The following is a 19,110-nucleotide window of genomic DNA, read 5'->3' as shown; positions in this document are numbered from 1 at the left end:
TATATTATAGATACACTTATAATTCAATATATAACTATTTATATCTATATGACTGCAGGTTACCTGAAGGGGTATACTTTGAATTCCTTAATTACTTCTAAATTTCATAAGCCAACTTTGCAACCAACATAAATTTTAGTAATTTTAAAATATACTTAAAATTAACCCAACAACCAACATAAATTTTAGTAATTTTAAAATATACTTAAAAGGTAACCCAAATTCAAACTGACAGCTTTTTAAACTTACGGGTCTCCTGCAGCTAGTAGGAGCAAGTATCTGGAAGGTATGTGATCTGAGGGAAACACCGTGCTGGCAAATTTCACGGCAACTTGCCGAACTTGAACTTCAGGCTATTGAACACACATACAAAAGAGACAACCGTTCAATCATCAGCATCTCAATCCAGTCAATCAAGCTAACTGTACATCAGTAAATATATGCCTAAACAAATAAAAGTCATTTGCTCAATAACTCTCTTGAGGGGATAGGAAATGCTGGATACTAACCCCAGGACCTCACAACTATTATATACAAGCTCATCCACTGTTCCAGATCTTGAATCATGCTGCTAAGAAGTATTTGACATTATGTGATGAGCATTTTAATGACTTCCAAGAATCCTGCAAATAGACCAAAGATCTACAAAGATCCTAGCTACAAAGAATCTCTGCACACACACATCTCCAGTGCTAACATGGAAGCACGGGCGTTGTGAGGTTTTTTCATCTCTATCCTTGTCTCCCTTGCTTCAAACTCTTAGTCATACAAGTGAAATTCAAATGTTTTACAAGAAACAGAATCTGACCTTATTTACTATAATTTTGAAACAAAAATATCTCTATCTTCGATTTGTTCAGGAGTTAATGCAAATATATTGACTTAACTTAGATCAAAATTTATGAAATTGGCCAGTTTCTTAATTTACTGATGCTAAAGGCTTACTTTTATGTACCTTCCTCCAGCATATTCCTCCAGCCACAAACGTTAAGTGAAATGTGAAAAATTAGTAAATATATGCCTTTTTCTTCTGGAATTTATGCTATCTATAGTCCCTGGGCTACAAAAAGAAGAATGATAGTTTAAACTAAACAATTTAACCTAAGGTTTGCTTACTTTAAAAAAAACAACAACAACAACAACAAACTTTTTCTTTGTCTTAGTAATACTGCGACCTGGTTTCATTTATGTGAGTAGAAGCAGTACCTACAAGGACTATAAATACATCACTCTTGCTCACAAGACTTTCTAGAAAAGGTCTAAGTCTTCTAATGAGCATCTAGGTCTAAGACTTTGCTATAAGACCATGAAGCACACAAACAAGACACCAAGAGCACATACAAGACTCATATATATACAGCAAGCTTCTAAACACATACAATGGTACAATTTGCTCTTCATATTTTAGTAGACACCAGATGCTTTTCTGACCCTCTTAAGATTTCTATCACATGAATATATCATGGTGGTCTAGTTTTAAAAAATTTATGTTACTCTCACCAGAATACTCTAATAATTACCTTTCCCAATTTCCTCTACTTCTAGAAATGGAAGAAAAAGAATTAAGGTAAACATTCAATAATGTTTTATTATTTATTACAGGTTATATATACATATAACATATATGTTACATATAACATATACATATAACCTGTAATATATACCTGATATGAATACATATAGCCTGTAATAAAGAGATTATATACTGGTGGATGATACTAGGTCTCTTCTCACAGACTCATTCTGACAAATGTGACTTGTCTCTCTGTATTTGTTAACAGTGATACCAGATCTCTTGCAGTGTTCAGCTACCAGTTATGACAAAAAAAAAACCTTTCAGCTTAGAAAACACAGCATTAAGGTTAGTTTTCCCACACAGACGCTTAAATATTAGTCACTATGCATACTTCAACCCAAAACCACATTTCCATCATGAAGAATTAAAACTGATCATAAGTCATAAATGTAAACCAGCAAATATACCTCTTAATAATCAAAATTTTACAGAAAAAAAAAACAAATTTCCTTCTAAACACTATACAATATGGCGGTAAGCTCAGTAGTAAATGTATCTGCGTTTGTATTTGAGCAAAATACTGGGTTCAATCCTCAGAATTATAAAATAATTAAAAAGTAGTACTGTCATATGCAGCAACATGAAGAGACTAGAAAACAGGTTACCCAGGCAGAGAAAAACAATGCCACACTATCTCACTCCGTATCTCTTAGACTCCTGTCAAGTCTTTCTGAGACAACTTTCTAAGAAAGTCAATCTCATAGAAACTGAGACTAGAACAGTTTACAGATAAAGAAGAGAACAGGTAAAGCTCAGGAAAAGTAGGTAACAAGTTAGATGGAAAAAAGGAAGCCCTGGTGTCCCAGTATATTAAAGAATGACTACAAATGCTAAAGGATACTGCATATTTAAAAAAAACAGAAAGGGGATTTTTCATATATCCTGATTGGAAGAGTACATAATTGAATAAATACACTTACTGAAAATGATACCCATTAAATATGTACAATTTATACTTAGCAACAAAGAAGTTAATGTGAAATATATATATATATATATGAGTGGCTATTGTCATTCAGATAGCTGGGCCTACCTTTATTAAATATGAAGCTACAAGTGCCTCCATTAAAGTTCTCTGTGCTCCTTCTAAGGCACTATAAGCTCCAACCATCATAGATAACGCTTCCTGAATAGCAAGTCGAGTCTCAGGTTCTTCCTGTAAAAACAGTAAAAATGGTGTTTCCTTTCATCTCTGCTGACTTTCAGAAAAGTATCCATGAAGAAGTGTATACTTAATGTTTCCCTACCTTACACAGGGCTTCAAAAAGCTGCTGTACAAGAGCTATATCCTTAGTGAATAAATGGGGCATCCGACTGTAAGAGAACATAAGAATATCATTATCATAATTGTCCATGGAATGAAAAGGAGAGAAAGCTATACATAGAAACACTCCTCAACTCACACCTCACAACACTGAATACAATGTCAGTATCATTAGCTTTCCTTCTCCAGGAGCCAACTATTTTTTAAAGTGATTACTTAACATTTCAATTATATAATCTTTTATTAACACGTTTTCCAGATATTCTATAATATTCCATATACTCAGCTAACTAACATTCCTGATTTTAGTGGGAAGAGATAATAAATTACAAATTAAACGAAAATCTGTCATAATAAGAGGTTTTCCTATTTTTTGCTAATAGACATAAGAATAGTTTGTGACAATCCTGTGCTGTAAAAGGATCTTGGGCAACTTTCTTTGGAGCCCTGCAGCTTTTTTCCCTTTAACATCGAAGAACAGCAAAAGTAAAGCCTGTGTGTGGGGACAATGCAACATGCGGAACCACTGAAAACACTTCATCTCTGTCCCCTCCAGTAGGAGGTGAAGAAAGATGACGCCAGAAGGAATTGGGATAAGGGAATCGTATTGAGCAGAGGGAAATAGATATATCTTTGAAAACGGAATCATTCACGTTCATAATATAAGTAACATCAGATAGCAGTGTGGAGTTAGTGATAAGAAATAACAAGAACACTTAAGGAAATTGAATGTATATTGGAATCCGTTAATTTTAAAACCTAATTTCAAGACTAAATTTAAGATTGTATTTTCAAATGTAAATTTAAACGACTCATATGTTTTCTAAAAAGAAGACATTAGCTTATTGCCATAAAATACATTTCCTGTTGGAATTATAACAAATTATTCTCCATCCATTAATACCAGATAAAGTTTTCTCATTTTCCAACAGATATCTCTCACAGAAAAAAGCAAAAAAGAAAGAAAACACATTACTCACCTGGAAAGTTTTCCAACAGCTGAATATGCCATTGACAACAGTTTAGGGTCCTTGAAATTAAAACAAGGAACAAAATTCACACAAAAAATGCAATGAGCACCAAGCACTTTTGCCACAATGGTATGTATTATTTACTTCCCGATCACTGTGTCCTACATAATAATGCCATCAAAACAACAAAGATATCCAAACCCAGAACAGAAGAGAATACAAACAAAATCTTGCATCCTTAACTCAATCCAAATTCTCTTATCTGGCACTAGTTTTATGGTATTTTCAATACCTTGTGTCCTGCTAACACCAAATTAATTTCCACTACACTTGGCTTATTGGGAAATGTATCCCTGCTCTGACAGACTATTATTTTCCCTCCCCCAACAAAACAGTAATAAACATAAATACAATTTTATAAACACCTATAATAAAGTAAATGGCTTCTTTTCATTTCTTAAATGTAACAAATTAATGAGATCAGAGTCATTATATGTATTTTGATAAAATTATAAATTGGTAAAAATCTGAGCCACTTAAGAATTAACAGTATTTCCTACTGTAAGTCAAGTCTAAATAGTCCCATATAGAAATAAAACATGAAATTAATTTAATTTCAATTTTATATAGGACATATGTGTATCATAAAACGTATTAGCTTCCATACATGGCTTAAAGTGATAACATCCTTAAAGATGTCAGTTTTAATTACTATTCTTTAAGAGGCAAGAAATGGCAATAGTATATAAAATTGTCACTTCAAATAAAAATGTTAAAAAACAAAGGTCAATGTCAAACATTAACTACATCAATGGATGTAGCTAGAAGATTATTACATTAAATACTTTATGAAATGCTACAATTTAAGACAAGTCACTTACCTCTTTGTATTCGTTTATTAGCTTAGTGAGACCATTCAAAAGCATAGGACCTAGTGGTTTAATCTTGATTTCTGGGCAACTTGAAACAAAAACAAAAATCAAGATAACCTTTCAGAAAATTTAAAATATTAGCAATAAAAGCAGCTAAACGATATTTAAGAACTGAATCTTTCTCGAGACAGATAAATGACTCAGCATTAAAAGCTTATACTGCTGGCTTCCACAGAACCCACGTGTCATTCTCAGCACCTCCACTGGGCAATTTACAAGCTACCACTCCAGCTGCAGGGGATTCAACAATTTCCTTTGGACTCTGCAGGAACCATCACACACATGTACATGCCCACACAGACACATCCTTATCCATATAATTTTAAATGATAGAAATAAATGTAAGGGGCTGAAGAGATGGCTCAGTGGTTAGAGCACTGCCTGCTCTTCCAGAGGTCCTGAGTTTAATTCCCAGCACCCACATGGTGGCTCACAACCATCTGTAACGGGATCTGATGCCCTCTTCTGGTGTGTCTGAAGACACATACAATCAATCAACCAATTCATCAATCTAAAAGAATAGAATCCCTCTAACATAAACAAAAATTGCTTTTTAGGAAAGATGGAAAAAATAACTGAAAGTTGATTACTCTAAAAATGAACAGTCAATTGGCTTGAAAGGTAGAACTTACGTCATACAAATGTGATGTACAAACTGCAGGGACAGTGTTCTTAACTTTGAGTTTGTATTGGTACCAAAAAGCCCATCATACACCACCTACATAAATGAACAGAGTCAGAGACACCAATTAACAAGTAACAACCTGGCATGCTCAAATAGCAATCAAGGATCAATAACAACCCTCTGCACTACACCATGCTCTTCAAAACTAATTTAATTTCTGTCTTGAACACACTAGCTGACCAATTTTAAAAGCTAAAATATTATTTATAATTCCAAGACTGATAATATAAGTTAGAAATGTATCAAGTTTTTTCAGTTTCAGAAGACAGTCTCAGACAGGATTACTTGTTGGATATACCTTCAATCACTACCGCCAATAAAAGAATGAAGCCATGACCTGCAAGATAAAAATCCCTTGTGCTAACAGAGAGGAGGCAAACGACACGTCCTTGGGGTCAATTTCCATCCTCTTATGTGGGTTCAGAGGATCAAGCTCAGGTTTCCATTAGCTGGTAAGCTGTCTTTCTCTTTTCCTGTCTGTCACACTGCTGCTTCTGCCCACACCCAACAGACCCCATGCCACTGTATCTGCCAGGCTCAGAGTCCACCTTTTCCACTGGCGCTCTGCTCCTCATGCTGTCACTGTCTGGGGTGTCGGTGTGTCCTGCAGCACTGGCAGCACCAGTGACTGGTGTTTATGTGCCCGTGTCACCCTTCTAGGTGGTGAAGGCTTAATTTCCCCGTGTCTAGCATAGACACTTAACATTATAATAATTTCACGTGTCATGTTTCCATAAACAGGAAAAATCACCACAGACCATCTTAGTTACCAGTCTCCGAGCACCATTTCCTAGGTAGTGTTCTGATCATTCTGATTCAGAAGACAGGATAAAATATACATAAGCATCTGCCTTGAGTTTTGGATCAAATATCCGTATATCTCATGGGCTTAAATAATGTTTTGAGTAATTTTGTTTTGAAAATAAGTCCAGCTTTGAGTGTTTTTAAAACTCACTGCCTAACTTCCGTAAGATTATTTTTTCCCTCATAGTCACATGTCTAATGACAGGATTACAACTCAACAACTGACTCTGCCTTTCTCTTCCCCCATCAGTCAGAGTCCCTCAAGACACTTGTAGAAGAGCCTCTTCTGCCCTGACACATCACTGAGTAGGCCTATGCTATTCCACCTCCGTTTAGAACAGGAAAGAATGCCCAACAATTCATACCGTATATGGGTCACAAATCTCCTCCTTTTCATTAAACATCAGCATTCAAGGTCATCCTTTTATCACCTCACCATGTTATGATGTGACATTAATGATTCTTAAAATACCAGGTCCAAAAATACTTTAACACTAGATTGTATTTTTCTGGTTCCATTTTTAATTTTTTTATATTTATTTATTGGAGGTGGGAGCATTCTATGACATGTGTGTGGAAGATCAGAGGGCAACTTGAAAGAGTAAGATCTCTCCTTCCACAACGTGGGTTCCAGTGACTGAGCTCAAGACTGTCAGGCTCAGCAGCAAGCACCTTTATACAGTGGCACCTTAATGTAAAGAACGTCTATAATAAACTCAGTAAACTTGGACTATTGTATCTGATACTAACACTAAAAAGCCTCTTGTAGAAGTAGCATAATAACAATTATAAAACAAGACATTCACTGCTGACTAATAAACCCAAAATAATTAAGAACTGACAACAGCTTTAAGAACAGCATAAACATGATGTTAGGTGAGAATAATCTTTCTAATGGGCATTTAATGTACATTGTGAGTGAGTGTGTGTGTGTGTGTGTGAGTGTGTGTGTGAGTGTGTGTGTGAGTGTGTGTGTGTAAGAGAGTGTGTGAGTGTGTGTGTGTGTGTGTGAGTGAGTGTGTGAGTGTGTGTGAGTGTGTGTGTGTGAGTATGTGTGTGTATGTGAGTGTGTGTGTATGAGTGTGTGTGTGAGTGAGTGTGTGTGTATGTGTGTGTGTGTGTGTGTGTGTGTGTGTGTGTGTGTGTATAAATGAACGGGGCAGGTTTTTTTCATTCACAGACATGGCCTTACACTCTAACTCTTTAGTCTTCAGCTCATGGAAATCCTCTTGCTTCAGACATGCCTAAATTACAGGTATGAACTACTAAATCTACATTGAGAGATTAGTCATATTAATCATATTAATACTATTATCTCATGAGTGTTTAACAGGATTCAGAGATTTACTTTTTTATACTTTTTAAACTTAAAAATTTCCAAGTTTATTGACAAAAATTCCATTTTTGCTAGAATTTTCCTGTGTTTTCTTGTTGCTACTGTCTTAACTCATTTTTTTTTGAGTTCTGTTTTTTTAATTAATTTATTTATTTTAAAATATTACTATAGTTCACAAAATTCATTACATAATACTATATGATGAATACACATTTTTTTTCCTTTTTTTTCTAAAAAGAACGAAGGCTTCCTTTGGCCTTCCTTCTTTTTGAGCTTTATAAAGTGTAATAGTTGTTTCTTGGGTATTCAGAGCTTTCTGGGACTAGTGTCAAATTATCAGTGACTGCTTATCCTGTGTGTTCTTTTGTGATTGGGTTACCTCACTCGGGATGATATTCTCTAGATGCAGCCATTTTCTTAAGAATTTCATAAAGTCATTGTTTCTGGTGGCTGAGTAGTACTTCATTGTGTAAATGTACCACAATTTCTGTATCCATTCATCCACTGAAGGTCATCTGGGTTCTTTCCAGCTTCTGGCTGTTATAAATAAGGCTGCTATGAACATTGTGGAGCATGTGTCCTTATTGTATGTTGGAGCATCTTTGGGGTATATGCCCAGAAGTGGAATAACTGGGTCTTCAGGTAGTACTATGTCCAATTTTCTGAGGAACCACCAGACTGATTTCCAGAGTGGTTGTACCAGCTTACAACACCAACAACAGTGGAGGAATGTTTCTCTTTCTCCGCATCCTTGCCCGTATCTGCTGTCATCTGAGTTTTTGATCTTAGCCATTCTGACTAGTGTGAGGTAGAATCTTAGGGTTGTTTTGATTTGAATTTCCCTGATGACTAGGGATGTTGAGCATTTCTTTAGGTGCTTCTTGGCCACTCAGTATTCGTCAGTTGAGAATTATTTGTTAAGCTCTGTACCCTATTTTTTAATAGGATTATCTGATTCTCTATAGAGTCTAACCTCTTGAGTTCTTTGTATATATTGGACATTAGACCTCTATCAGATGTGGTAAAGATCCTTCCCCAGTTTGTTGGCTGCTGTTTTATTTTCTTGACAGTGTCCAGAGCTTTACAGAACTTTGCAATTTCATGAGGTCCCATTTGTCGATTCTTGATCTTAGAGAAGAAGCCATTGGTGTTCTGTTCAGGAAATTTCCCCCTGTGCTTATGTGTTCTAAGCTTTTTCCCACTTTCTCCTCTAATAGTTTCAGTGTACCTGGTTTTATGTGGAGATCTTTGATCCATGTGCATTTGAACTTTGTACAAGGAGATAAGAAAAGATCAATTTGCATTTTTCTGCAGGCTGACTGCCAGTTGAAACAGCACCATTTGTTGAAGAGGCTGTCCTTTTTCCATTGAATGTTTTTAGCTCCTTTGTCAAAGATAAAGTGACCATAGTTGTAAGGGTTCATTTCTGGGTCTTAAATTTTGTTCCACTGATCTACCTGCCTGTACCAATACCATGCGGTTTTTAACACAATTGCTTTGTAATATAGTGATCTAATAGGATGCTTTGGAGTATTACAATCTTCTTATATCTATTGAGGCATGTTTTGTGATCAACTAAATAGTCAATTTTGAAGAAGGTGCCGTGAAGGTGTATTCTTTTGTTTTAGGATGAAATGTTCTATAGATGTCTGTTAATTTCAGTTGGTTCATAACCTCTGCTAGTTTCACTGTGTCTCTGTTCTGTTTCTGCTTCCACGATCTGCCCATTGATGAGAGCGGGGTGTTGAAGTCTCCCACTATTATTGTGTGCGGTGCAATATATGCTTTGAGCTTTAGTAGGGCTTCTTTTATGAATGTGGGTGCTCTTGTATTGGGAGCAGAGATGTTCAGGATTGAGAATTCATCTTGATAGATTTTTTCCCGTGATGAGTAAGTGTCCTTCCTTATCTTGTTTGATAACTTTTGGTTGAAAATCTATTTTGTTCACTATTAGAATGGCTACTCCAGCTTGTTTCTTGGGAACATATGCTTAGAAGTTTATTTTTTAGCCTTTTACTCTGAGGTAGTGTCTGTCTTTGTCTCTGAGATGAGTTTCCTGTATGCAGCAAAATGCTGGATCCTATTTACATATCCAGTCTGATAGTCTATGTCTCTTTATTGGGGAACTGAGTCTCCATTGATGTTAACAGATAGTAAGGAATAATGATTCGTCTTTCCTGTTATTTTTGTTGTTAGAGGCATAATTATGTCTGTGTGTCTTTCTTTTTTTGGTTTTCTTGCATAGTTATTTTCTTGCTTTCCCTAGGGTGTAATTTCCCTCCCTATGTTGGATCTTCCATCTATTATCCTTTGTAGAGCTGGATTTGTCAGATATTATGTAAATTTGGTTTTGTCCTGGATTATCTTCGTCTCTCCATCTATAGTAATTGAGAGTTTTGCTTGGAGATAGTAACCTGGGCTGGCATTTGTGTTCTTAGAGTATGTATGATGTCTGTCCAGGCTCTTCTAGCTTTCATAGTCAAGTTGAGAAGTCGGGTATAATTCTGACTGGTCTGCCTTTATATGTTACATGTCCTTTTTCCCTTACTGCTTTTAATATTCTTTCTTCATTTTGAACATTTGGTGTTTTGACTATTATGTGTCAGGAAGAATTTCTTTTCTGGTCCAATCTATTTGAAGTTCTGTAGGCTTCTTTTCTGTTCATGGTCATCTCGTTCTTAAGGGTAGGGAGGTTTTCTTCTATGACTTTCTTGAAGATATTTACTGTTTGTTTCATACAGGGTCTCACTATGTAGCCCTGGCTGTCCTCGAACTCACAGAGACCTGCCTCCCAGGTGCTGAGATTAAAGGCATAAGCTTGGTTTCTTATGGTGCTGGGCAATCACAGAAAACTAGTCTGGAAAAAGTTACATCATATTCAAAGTACACTTTTATAAATAAATTATACAGTCACAATTAAGACAGAAATATAATTGTTAGTCATGCTATATCCATCAGCCTTTCTGGACATCCACTAATTCCTTTACGGAGGGGATAAGTAAATAGAGATTACCTGAATGTTAGCTGGGAATGTTTCAGCAGCTTGTCTAGAACGCAGGAGATGAGGAACAATCTTTAACTTCACTCTCGTACTGACTGGGTCTCTTTTCAGCTCTGGCTTTAGAACTGCTCCCTGAGAAAAACATGTTTGGTTATAACAGCCTTTTGAAGTTATTTTTGGCTTTTTACTCTTTAAAGGTGCTAAAGAGTCCTAGGTCCTGGAGAGACGGCCTAGTAGTTTAAAAGCATTTGTTACTCTTGCAGAGGAACTAGGCTTGATTCCCAGGGCCCAAATGGTGGCTTACAAACAGCCATAACTTCAGTTTGAGGAAATTCACTGCCTCCTTTCAGTCTCTGTGGGAAGCAGACACCAACGTGGTACATACAATACATACAGGTAAAAATACTCATACACATAAAATAAAATATTTTTAATTGTTTTAATTACTGAAGATTCCAAAAGCTCTTACTTATCAGCATCACCTACTAGCAACTGTTACATTAAATATTAAAACTGAGAAATATGAAACATCAATAAATTAATGCATTTTAATAAGTAATATTTTTCTTTTAAAAGACAAACTTTTAAAAATGCAGTGATGAGCAGAATCATTCTATATGTTTTGGAAGCATCTGGAAAAGAGTTGGGTTTTCTGTTCTCTGTATTCAAACTGCTGTGGCAGCTGTTTTGCTTGATGGGAGAAATCCCAGCTTGCACAGACACATGAGAAAATAGGGATAATTTTTGTCCGTTTTTAAAGTAATTGTAGATCTTTGATTCTAAAACAAAGCTTAATAAATAATGGTTTCTTAAAGCCTAATTGTAATTTGGAGTTTAAGCAAAATTGGAAAGCTCCTACAGATGCTGTTAAATAAAATTCCACTGTCTGTCTTAGTGGTTGGGGTTCTTAGGCTGTACGATTTGTAATGTTAGAGTACATGGAAAATACTGTCTTACTGAGTCAACGAGTTTATATTTCCTACAATTCTATTATTTCCTTGTAAGTTCAACTGTTACCATTCCAAAATAAAGGGGGGAAAGTCACTTCAGTTTTCACTAATATGTTTCTTTTTTCTTTTGAGAGAAAAGGTTTGTCAAAATACTGGCACAATATACATAGCTTATGTACTTATTCTTCAAGTAAAGTGTAATGCTTCATGAAGATATTCTTGAGATAAAAGTTACTCTACCTCCACTCTCCGCTCTCCCTTTCTGAATCTCACTCTCCCTCCTCCTCCCTTTAACAGTGTCCCCTCTCCCTCTCTCTCCCTCTGCTTTCTCCACTTCTTTCTCCACAAGTATTTGGCACAGCTTTCCTTTGATCTGTGGTATAAGCCCACACGATATATACCCACCATTACTTCTATAACATCAATGCAAATATCAACTTACTGACAAATAATCTCTTGCCTTTACACTTCCTCTAAAAATTTCTCTGTGACTCCAAAGAGGTCAACAGACTGTACTCTATCCAATTCCTTCATTTCCTACACAAAGAATATGAGGCAGAGAGGAGTCGAATAATTAGCCAAATCTCTCTTCCTAACACATTTGTTTGCGTACAGACACTCAATGCTACAATCCAGGGGTCTCATTCGCTGTTCTTTCTGCTAAACTAATTTAATCTAACTAGACCTATTAGCTTCTACTTATGATCTTAAAAGAAAGCAAATACACAGATGGCACTGTACATTTGGACTGGTACAGTGAGAATACCTTATTAAGCAATGGTCTTACTTTGAGACTGCACAAACAACCTTTTGTTCTAGATTCTAAACCAGAAAGTAGTAAACTATAGCTCACAGATTACACATGACCCATTATTTATTTCAACAAGAACTGAGACTTTAAAAAATAGCTTTTATATATTTAAATGGGAAAAAATAAGAGAATATTTTGTAGCCCGTGAAAATGTATGACATTCAAGTAGCAGTATCCACATTTTTACTGAAATATAACCATGTCCATTCAGTTATATACTGACTATTGCTCTTTCATGTTATAGAAATTGAGTAGTTATATCCTCATAGACTTTAATATCTCAAATGCCCAAAATAATTGTAAAAAGTTTGTGGATCCCTCATCTAGATAATGTATTATCATTATTTATGCACTACATTAAAAGCACCCAGATTTATTAAACCCATCTTTCAAGAATTTAATTCATACAAACATGGCTTAAAAACAGTAATTCAAAAACCATAGAATCAGCTTATGAACTAGGGGAAAAACAGTTCATGTCAACACAATGTTTTTTATGCTGATATGAGACTAAATCAAAGAAACTCACCTCTTTTGTTTTCAGTGGTATATCCCCAAGGTATACCTTGTACATCTTATTAATGATGGCAGGATTATTCCAGTCAATTAAGCTATGGAAGATTTCAATAGAGGTGGTTAAAATTATTGTTGTTCCCATTTCAATGATTAAAAAAATAACCCTAATATTTGTCATCAAAGAAAAATGTCAGAAACATACAAATTTAATTGACAACTGATACTGTGGAGAAGAAATGAAGGTGACTACTGTCAAACTTAGCTGTAAAAACTACAGAACACTCATCCAGTTCTCCCTTATTGACTCAACAGATTACTACAGCAAAACTTGGCACCACAAGTGTGGGGGAAAAATTGGACACAGTTCCCACACAGCTGGGTCAGGGCCAACACCATGGTGTAACTCGGCAGAGCAGACATATACGGTGCTTGTTACAAAAGCCCTTAGGTCAGTGGTTGATGCTTCTTCTTAACCATTCAAAATTTTAAAATGATAAACAACAAAATGGTTTTATGCTTCAAAAACTCACACCCTAGGAAACTTGGAAGCTACTGTATTTCTCCAATTTTGTTATTTGATTCCTGACATCCTGTAATCCCTTATCTAGCCTAATAGCTTCAATATCTAAATCTGAGAAGTCACAATGCCATTTGTCAAAGATGCATCCCTATCTGGAATCTATAAAGAAAAGGTGAGGCACCATCACCACCACAGTGGGCATTGTTCACTCACTGTATAGCCTAATGATAATATCTTTCATTTGACTGTTCAGTTCTCCCATGCCATCTTCTCTCTGACCTTAACATTTGTTCTGCTTTCAACTTATGCTGTATTTGTGTAATCAGTGTTATGCTGCTCAACTGCTGTTCTGATCCATCTCTTTCATCATCCACTGAGAAAAAATTCCACTGTTCCTCTTATTTTTTTAAGATTTATTTATTTTATTTACATGAGTACACTGTAGCTGTTTTCAGAAACACCAGTACAGGGCATCAGAACCCATTACAGATGGTTGTGAGCCACCATGTGGGTGCTTGGAATTGAACCTCTGGAAGAGCAGTCAATGCTCTTAACCACTGAGCCACCTCTCCAGCCCATTCCTCTTATTTTGCTTTACTATTCTTTTCTAAGGTTTACTTTTCTGACACTGTTTTTTCCTGTTAATTTTTTACTTGTTTGTTTTCTCAAACAGGGTCTCTCTGTGTGGCTCTGGCTATCCTGGACTCACGTTCTAGACCAGGATAGTCTTGAACTTCCAAAGATCTGCCTGCCTCTGCCTCGTGAGTACTGGGACTGAAGGCCTGTGCTAGCACCACCTGGAACTATGCCTTTGAAGGACAGACTGTGAGGGTATCTCTTCCCAATGCTAACAGCTGGGTAGTACAGCTACGAGGTAGAAAAAGAACAACAGTAACAACGCCTGGACAGATAACTTTAAGGCTTGTTTTTCTTTTGTTTACTGACAAAAATGGTTACCTATGTATTCATCCCATAGAATTTTAAAATCTTAATGTTATTTTAGTATATACATTTTTTTATCCTAAAAGCAAAACTATTATTTTTTTATACATTTAGACTTCCAAAAGAATGAGGCCAAAACAAGACGAGTTCAAATTTAAAATTTTTGAAGGAAGAACTTTCTTAACATTCCAAAATTCATTCCCTTAAATGAATACCAGAAATACTGTTAAGTTATATGCAATAAGAAAAAAATTGAGACTTGAAAGAATGTTAGGGGGAAAAAATGTACTTCAATTCACTTAACTGTTTAAAAAAGTTAAGCCTGGCTCTCAAATTCAATCAATAAAAGGTATGAACAAAATTAAGATCTGCCTCTCCTTAGACTGTGGATAAGACTCCCATGCTGGCATCATATTACTAAGTATGGGGTCATGACCATTCTGAGTAGTAAAGTCTCTACTGAACCAGTGTCTGGCAGTGCTGACTTGTGGTGTCGCGCAGCCTCCCTGCAGCCTTCAGTCTGAACGCTTAACGTGGACACGCTGCACTGAACCTGGATTGGTTCACGCTGCACAAGTATGACTGAAGCCTGCTAAAGATCAGCATATATTATACATTTCACTGCTCCTACTGTACACTCCATCTCCTATAGAAATTGGGTTAAACAGAAAAAAACTTCTATACTTTCCTACCATCATTCCTCAGTATGTAAATATCAAATGAGTCTTCTTTGAAGTGTATCATGTTAGAATATTTGATTAAAACTTGTTGAGATACTGATTTGAGTTTTTAAAAAAGTCATTGCAAAGGTTTAGAATGAATTTCCAATCATTTCGAGATGCCTTAAACTTCCTTCTGCAATTTTGTACTGAGTAGGTAAAGAGTTCTTTGCAGTAGCCATAAAACCAAAATAGCAACCAACCCTAAAGTACATTAAAGATGTTCTGTCTTAAAGTATCAAATATTCAATCAAGATTTAATTCTATGTGTAAAATCAAACAAACCTATCTATCTTATAATAAAAACTTGATTTCCTCATAAATAAATGGAAAAATATGTATAGCAAAAATTATTTTAAATGAAGCAACGGTTTCCTTTCCAAATCTATTTCATACAATGTAGTCACATTAAAAAAATTCTCAAACAAAAAGGATCACGAACAAAAGGATCAGTTAAAAAAGCTTAAGAAGCCCTGCTATATGGCACCCCATGTGCTCATTAGTGGAAGCCACTCCCAGCCACTGCGTTACCTTCCCAAACCATTGCACTAGAGCAGACAAAGATTCGTTAATTTCCTTATTATACCTCCTTGCACTGTCTTCTTAGAGGAAGCAAAGTAAAATACATATGACATGCATAAGGTTTCATGGCATTTTCACTATTTCTCTGTCTTGTAAAATGTTATTTTAACAAACTACACGCATTCAACCTTCTGGACATGGAACCACACACCTGTAATCCTCAGCAGGCAAGATACAGCCTAAGCTACACATCAAAACCATCTCAAAGTAAACCAGTTACTAAAACTGCATGATTTAAATTTTAAACACACACACACACACACACACACACACACACACAGGATTTTACTATGTAGCAAAAGCTAACTTTGAACTATGATCTTCCTGCTCCTATCTCCCAAGTGCTGAATTATGTGACATGTGACATTCAGCTTAGGAATAAAGGCATGAGCCACTACTGTCCGGCTTGTACTTTTTAACCAAATAGATTCATTTTTATGTTACTCTTCAATCTATGCATGTTTAAATTTAGAATTAGACTAACATTTTTGTATTCTGATCTATTTACTAATACTTAAAGAGCAATTTATATGTTGCTACAACATTTTTATAATTTTGAAAGGTACACAAAAGTCTATCTACTAATTTATCCCTATTGTGGAAATTTGATGTGTTTTTATTTTTCAGTAACTATAGGACATGATATAATGACTAAAGTTGTAACATTTCTAAATATATTTTTTCTTTTGAATAATGTTAGAGATAAATTCCCAGATTTACTGTGTACGTATATATGTTATGTTTGTGTGTCTGTGTGTATGTATTTTTACATGACTCACTGTTAAATATGACATATGATACAGTGCTTCTGCAGAAGCTTAAATGGATTTACCAACAGCTAGATAGCTATATTTAAGCATCAATACAAACTTTTCATTTTCCATTAATTTTTTATTTCATACAGAGCATTTCTCTACCTACTATTTGTATCTCTTTTCAATGTAGATGTTTTACTCAGCAATTCTTTCCATAAACCTAGTTTTACTATAACAACCATAATACATATGCATTTATTATTAAAAGTGATCTTAACTGATTTGAGACAGAAGAAAAATCAAAAGTTAATTATTTCTTGGGTCTATGTTTTTCAACATTAACTTTTAGTTTATTTGCCTAGCGGTAAATTTTATTTCTTATGATGGCATTCCTAACCTATTTCAGCTTTGAAATACATTTTCAAATAGGTTTTTTTTTTCTTTGACATGAAATTTTGCTCTTTGGTAAACTTTCTTAATTTACCAACTAATAATGTGCCCTAGTTTCCTAAGCTGAAGACATCATTTCATTAACCCCTGCAAAGGTTTAAGAACTCTGGCCTTTTGATTTTGAAACAAGGAAGTAATTACCTCTGCTTGCTTTTCAACTCCAGGTCTGCTGCTGTTGCCACACTATGGCGTGTGTCACTAGAAGCAATCACCAGGTGGAGAACAGCTTCAAGTTCAGGCACCTGTTCAGCCTCTATAAATTTCACTATACCCAATTTGCACTGTAGATAAGGGAAGGGAAGGAGGAAGAGGGGTCAGAGAAACAAAGAGCACTCACTAAAACTATTGTGTAACATACCAACATGGCCATAAGCCATGGACTAATGTGACAGTAGAGCTCCTACGTAGGTTTATAGTGCCAGACACTACACTAAATGTCCTAACTATCCACAATTTCATTTAACCCTCACAATCTATGACATATCATCACAGACATTTTTAGATGAAGAAACTGAGGCAAGCCTTAAGAGACTGAACTACACAACAAATGATGAAGGTGGGCTTCAAAGACAAGTCTCTGACAATGAAACAAGAGTCTCCCCACAGGTCACGCAGCCTTCCTAGACTGATGAGGACTTAACATCTCTGCATCCTCCCAGTGAAAGGTGATACATTACAAAGTGTTTGATAGATGCTTGTAAGAAAAAAAAATTTGAACAACTCACATTTCACAGTTTTACTGTTACCACATACATTCTTGTCCTCTGTTTTAAGACTAAAAATAAAGAATACGATTTCAAACCCACTCTAGTTAATCCAAGTGCAACTCAATCCAAGAGTAGTGTTTAATCTAACACGCTCAATAACGCACAATAGATTCTAAGAACTACCTGAAGTGTGAAAGAGCTATGAACTTCACTACCAATCATTCTGAGACAAATACAACTGAAAAGTAAAACTTTATCCTAACTTTAAAAACCAGTTACATCATATTTCAGATGTATGAATTAGGAATGATAAAATATACAATTACTGAATAAAAATGTTTTAAACTAAATGAAAAAGAATGCCAATTAAAAAGTGTAGCTGATATGCAGGCCTACTGAGCATAACAATTCTAACAAGAGACAGTTCCGCTAACATAAACTGCAAAGGGAATGGTTATAAAAGTCAAATACACAATACGTAATGAAGATGTGCTAAAAACTAAACATGATGAGAGTCTCATCAATAAAAAACAAGCTAAAACACCATATGTAATTAAATTTTACACAAACAGCAAAAGAACAGAATTTTCCTTAATCCTCAAACACTATGTAGTAAAAAGACTAAACTATTATGTAACATGTAAAAATTATTGTATAAAACTGTCCACATAGAGAGAGAAAGAGACAGAGACAGACAGACAGACAAGAGGCAGAACTAGAGGCGGATTATTACTTTGTTTCCCTGCTGGGCACTCTATCACTGAGCATTCTTTTGTGAGGTTTTGTTGTTTTTTTTTTTTTTGAATCAGGGTCTCAAACAAACTATGTAGCCAAGAATGACTTTGAACACCCTGAACATCCTTGCCTTCACCTCCCGAGTGCTGGATTTCAAACTCCGTGTCTTAGTCATGGAGTGCCAGGACCCAACCACAACTTTATGCATGCTAGATAAACTCTCTTATCAACCAAGCTACATACCCCACACCCCTTAATTCTATTCCTAACTACTTAAATCTTTATAATTAGGAAAAAATGAAAATATTTTCTAGTTAAAAAAGGAATGGGTAATATTTAGCCAAGCATGGGAGCACACACCTTTAAGCCCAACACTCAAAGGAGGCAGAGGCAGGTGGATCTCTGAGTTTGAGGCCAACCTGGCCTACAGAGTCCAGAATAGCCAGGGTTACACAGGGAAACCCTATCTTGAAAAATCCAAGAGGGAGAAGGGGGAGAGGGAGAGAAAGAAGGAGGGAAGGAAGGAGGGAGAGAGAAAGTTGATTTATTTGGGAAAAAAAGGTATTCAAGATTAAGAAGTTTTTGTCTTTAAAGCTAAACTATTCATTTCAACACCAGATTATGAAACAGACAAAACATACAGAAACCTTTAAATTCAGCAAACAATGACCAACTCAAGACTGTAAATGAACAATAGCAGTAACCAGAACTCTCCAGTATACTCAGCTTTAAGCTTCACTGAGGACTAGGTTCAGAGTCTGGTAACAGAAAGGAGACCCTGGTGAATCCACACCTTTTAGAAAAGGAGCTTAATCTTGCCCCCTCGTGAGTTGCTGTGAGGATTAAATGAGATA

General features: G+C 35.6%; 1 protein-coding gene across 4 annotated transcripts in view; it reads right to left on the bottom strand.

Moving 5' to 3' along the window:
• The window catches only part of ECPAS (Ecm29 proteasome adaptor and scaffold), a 108,416-nt gene that overhangs the window by 47,678 nt on the left and 41,628 nt on the right, over positions 1–19,110 (bottom strand). For all 4 annotated transcript variants that reach the window (XM_080940053.1, XM_080940052.1, XM_080940051.1 and 1 more), the window contains 9 exons: positions 16,956–17,095; positions 12,860–12,941; positions 10,582–10,701; positions 5,376–5,461; positions 4,693–4,771; positions 3,821–3,870; positions 2,824–2,890; positions 2,610–2,732; positions 250–353 (listed from right to left, as the gene is read on the bottom strand). In XM_080940053.1, the coding sequence (XP_080796179.1) occupies positions 250–353; positions 2,610–2,732; positions 2,824–2,890; positions 3,821–3,870; positions 4,693–4,771; positions 5,376–5,461; positions 10,582–10,701; positions 12,860–12,941; positions 16,956–17,095 (851 nt within the window). The remainder of the gene's footprint in view (positions 1–249; positions 354–2,609; positions 2,733–2,823; positions 2,891–3,820; positions 3,871–4,692; positions 4,772–5,375; positions 5,462–10,581; positions 10,702–12,859; positions 12,942–16,955; positions 17,096–19,110) is intronic.

The sequence above is a fragment of the Micromys minutus genome (assembly GCF_963924665.1).
Source record: "Micromys minutus genome assembly, chromosome: 28".
Classification (NCBI taxonomy): domain Eukaryota; kingdom Metazoa; phylum Chordata; class Mammalia; order Rodentia; family Muridae; genus Micromys; species Micromys minutus.
Note: the sequence above shows the minus strand (reverse complement) of the source record. Positions and strands in the feature narration are given on the sequence as shown.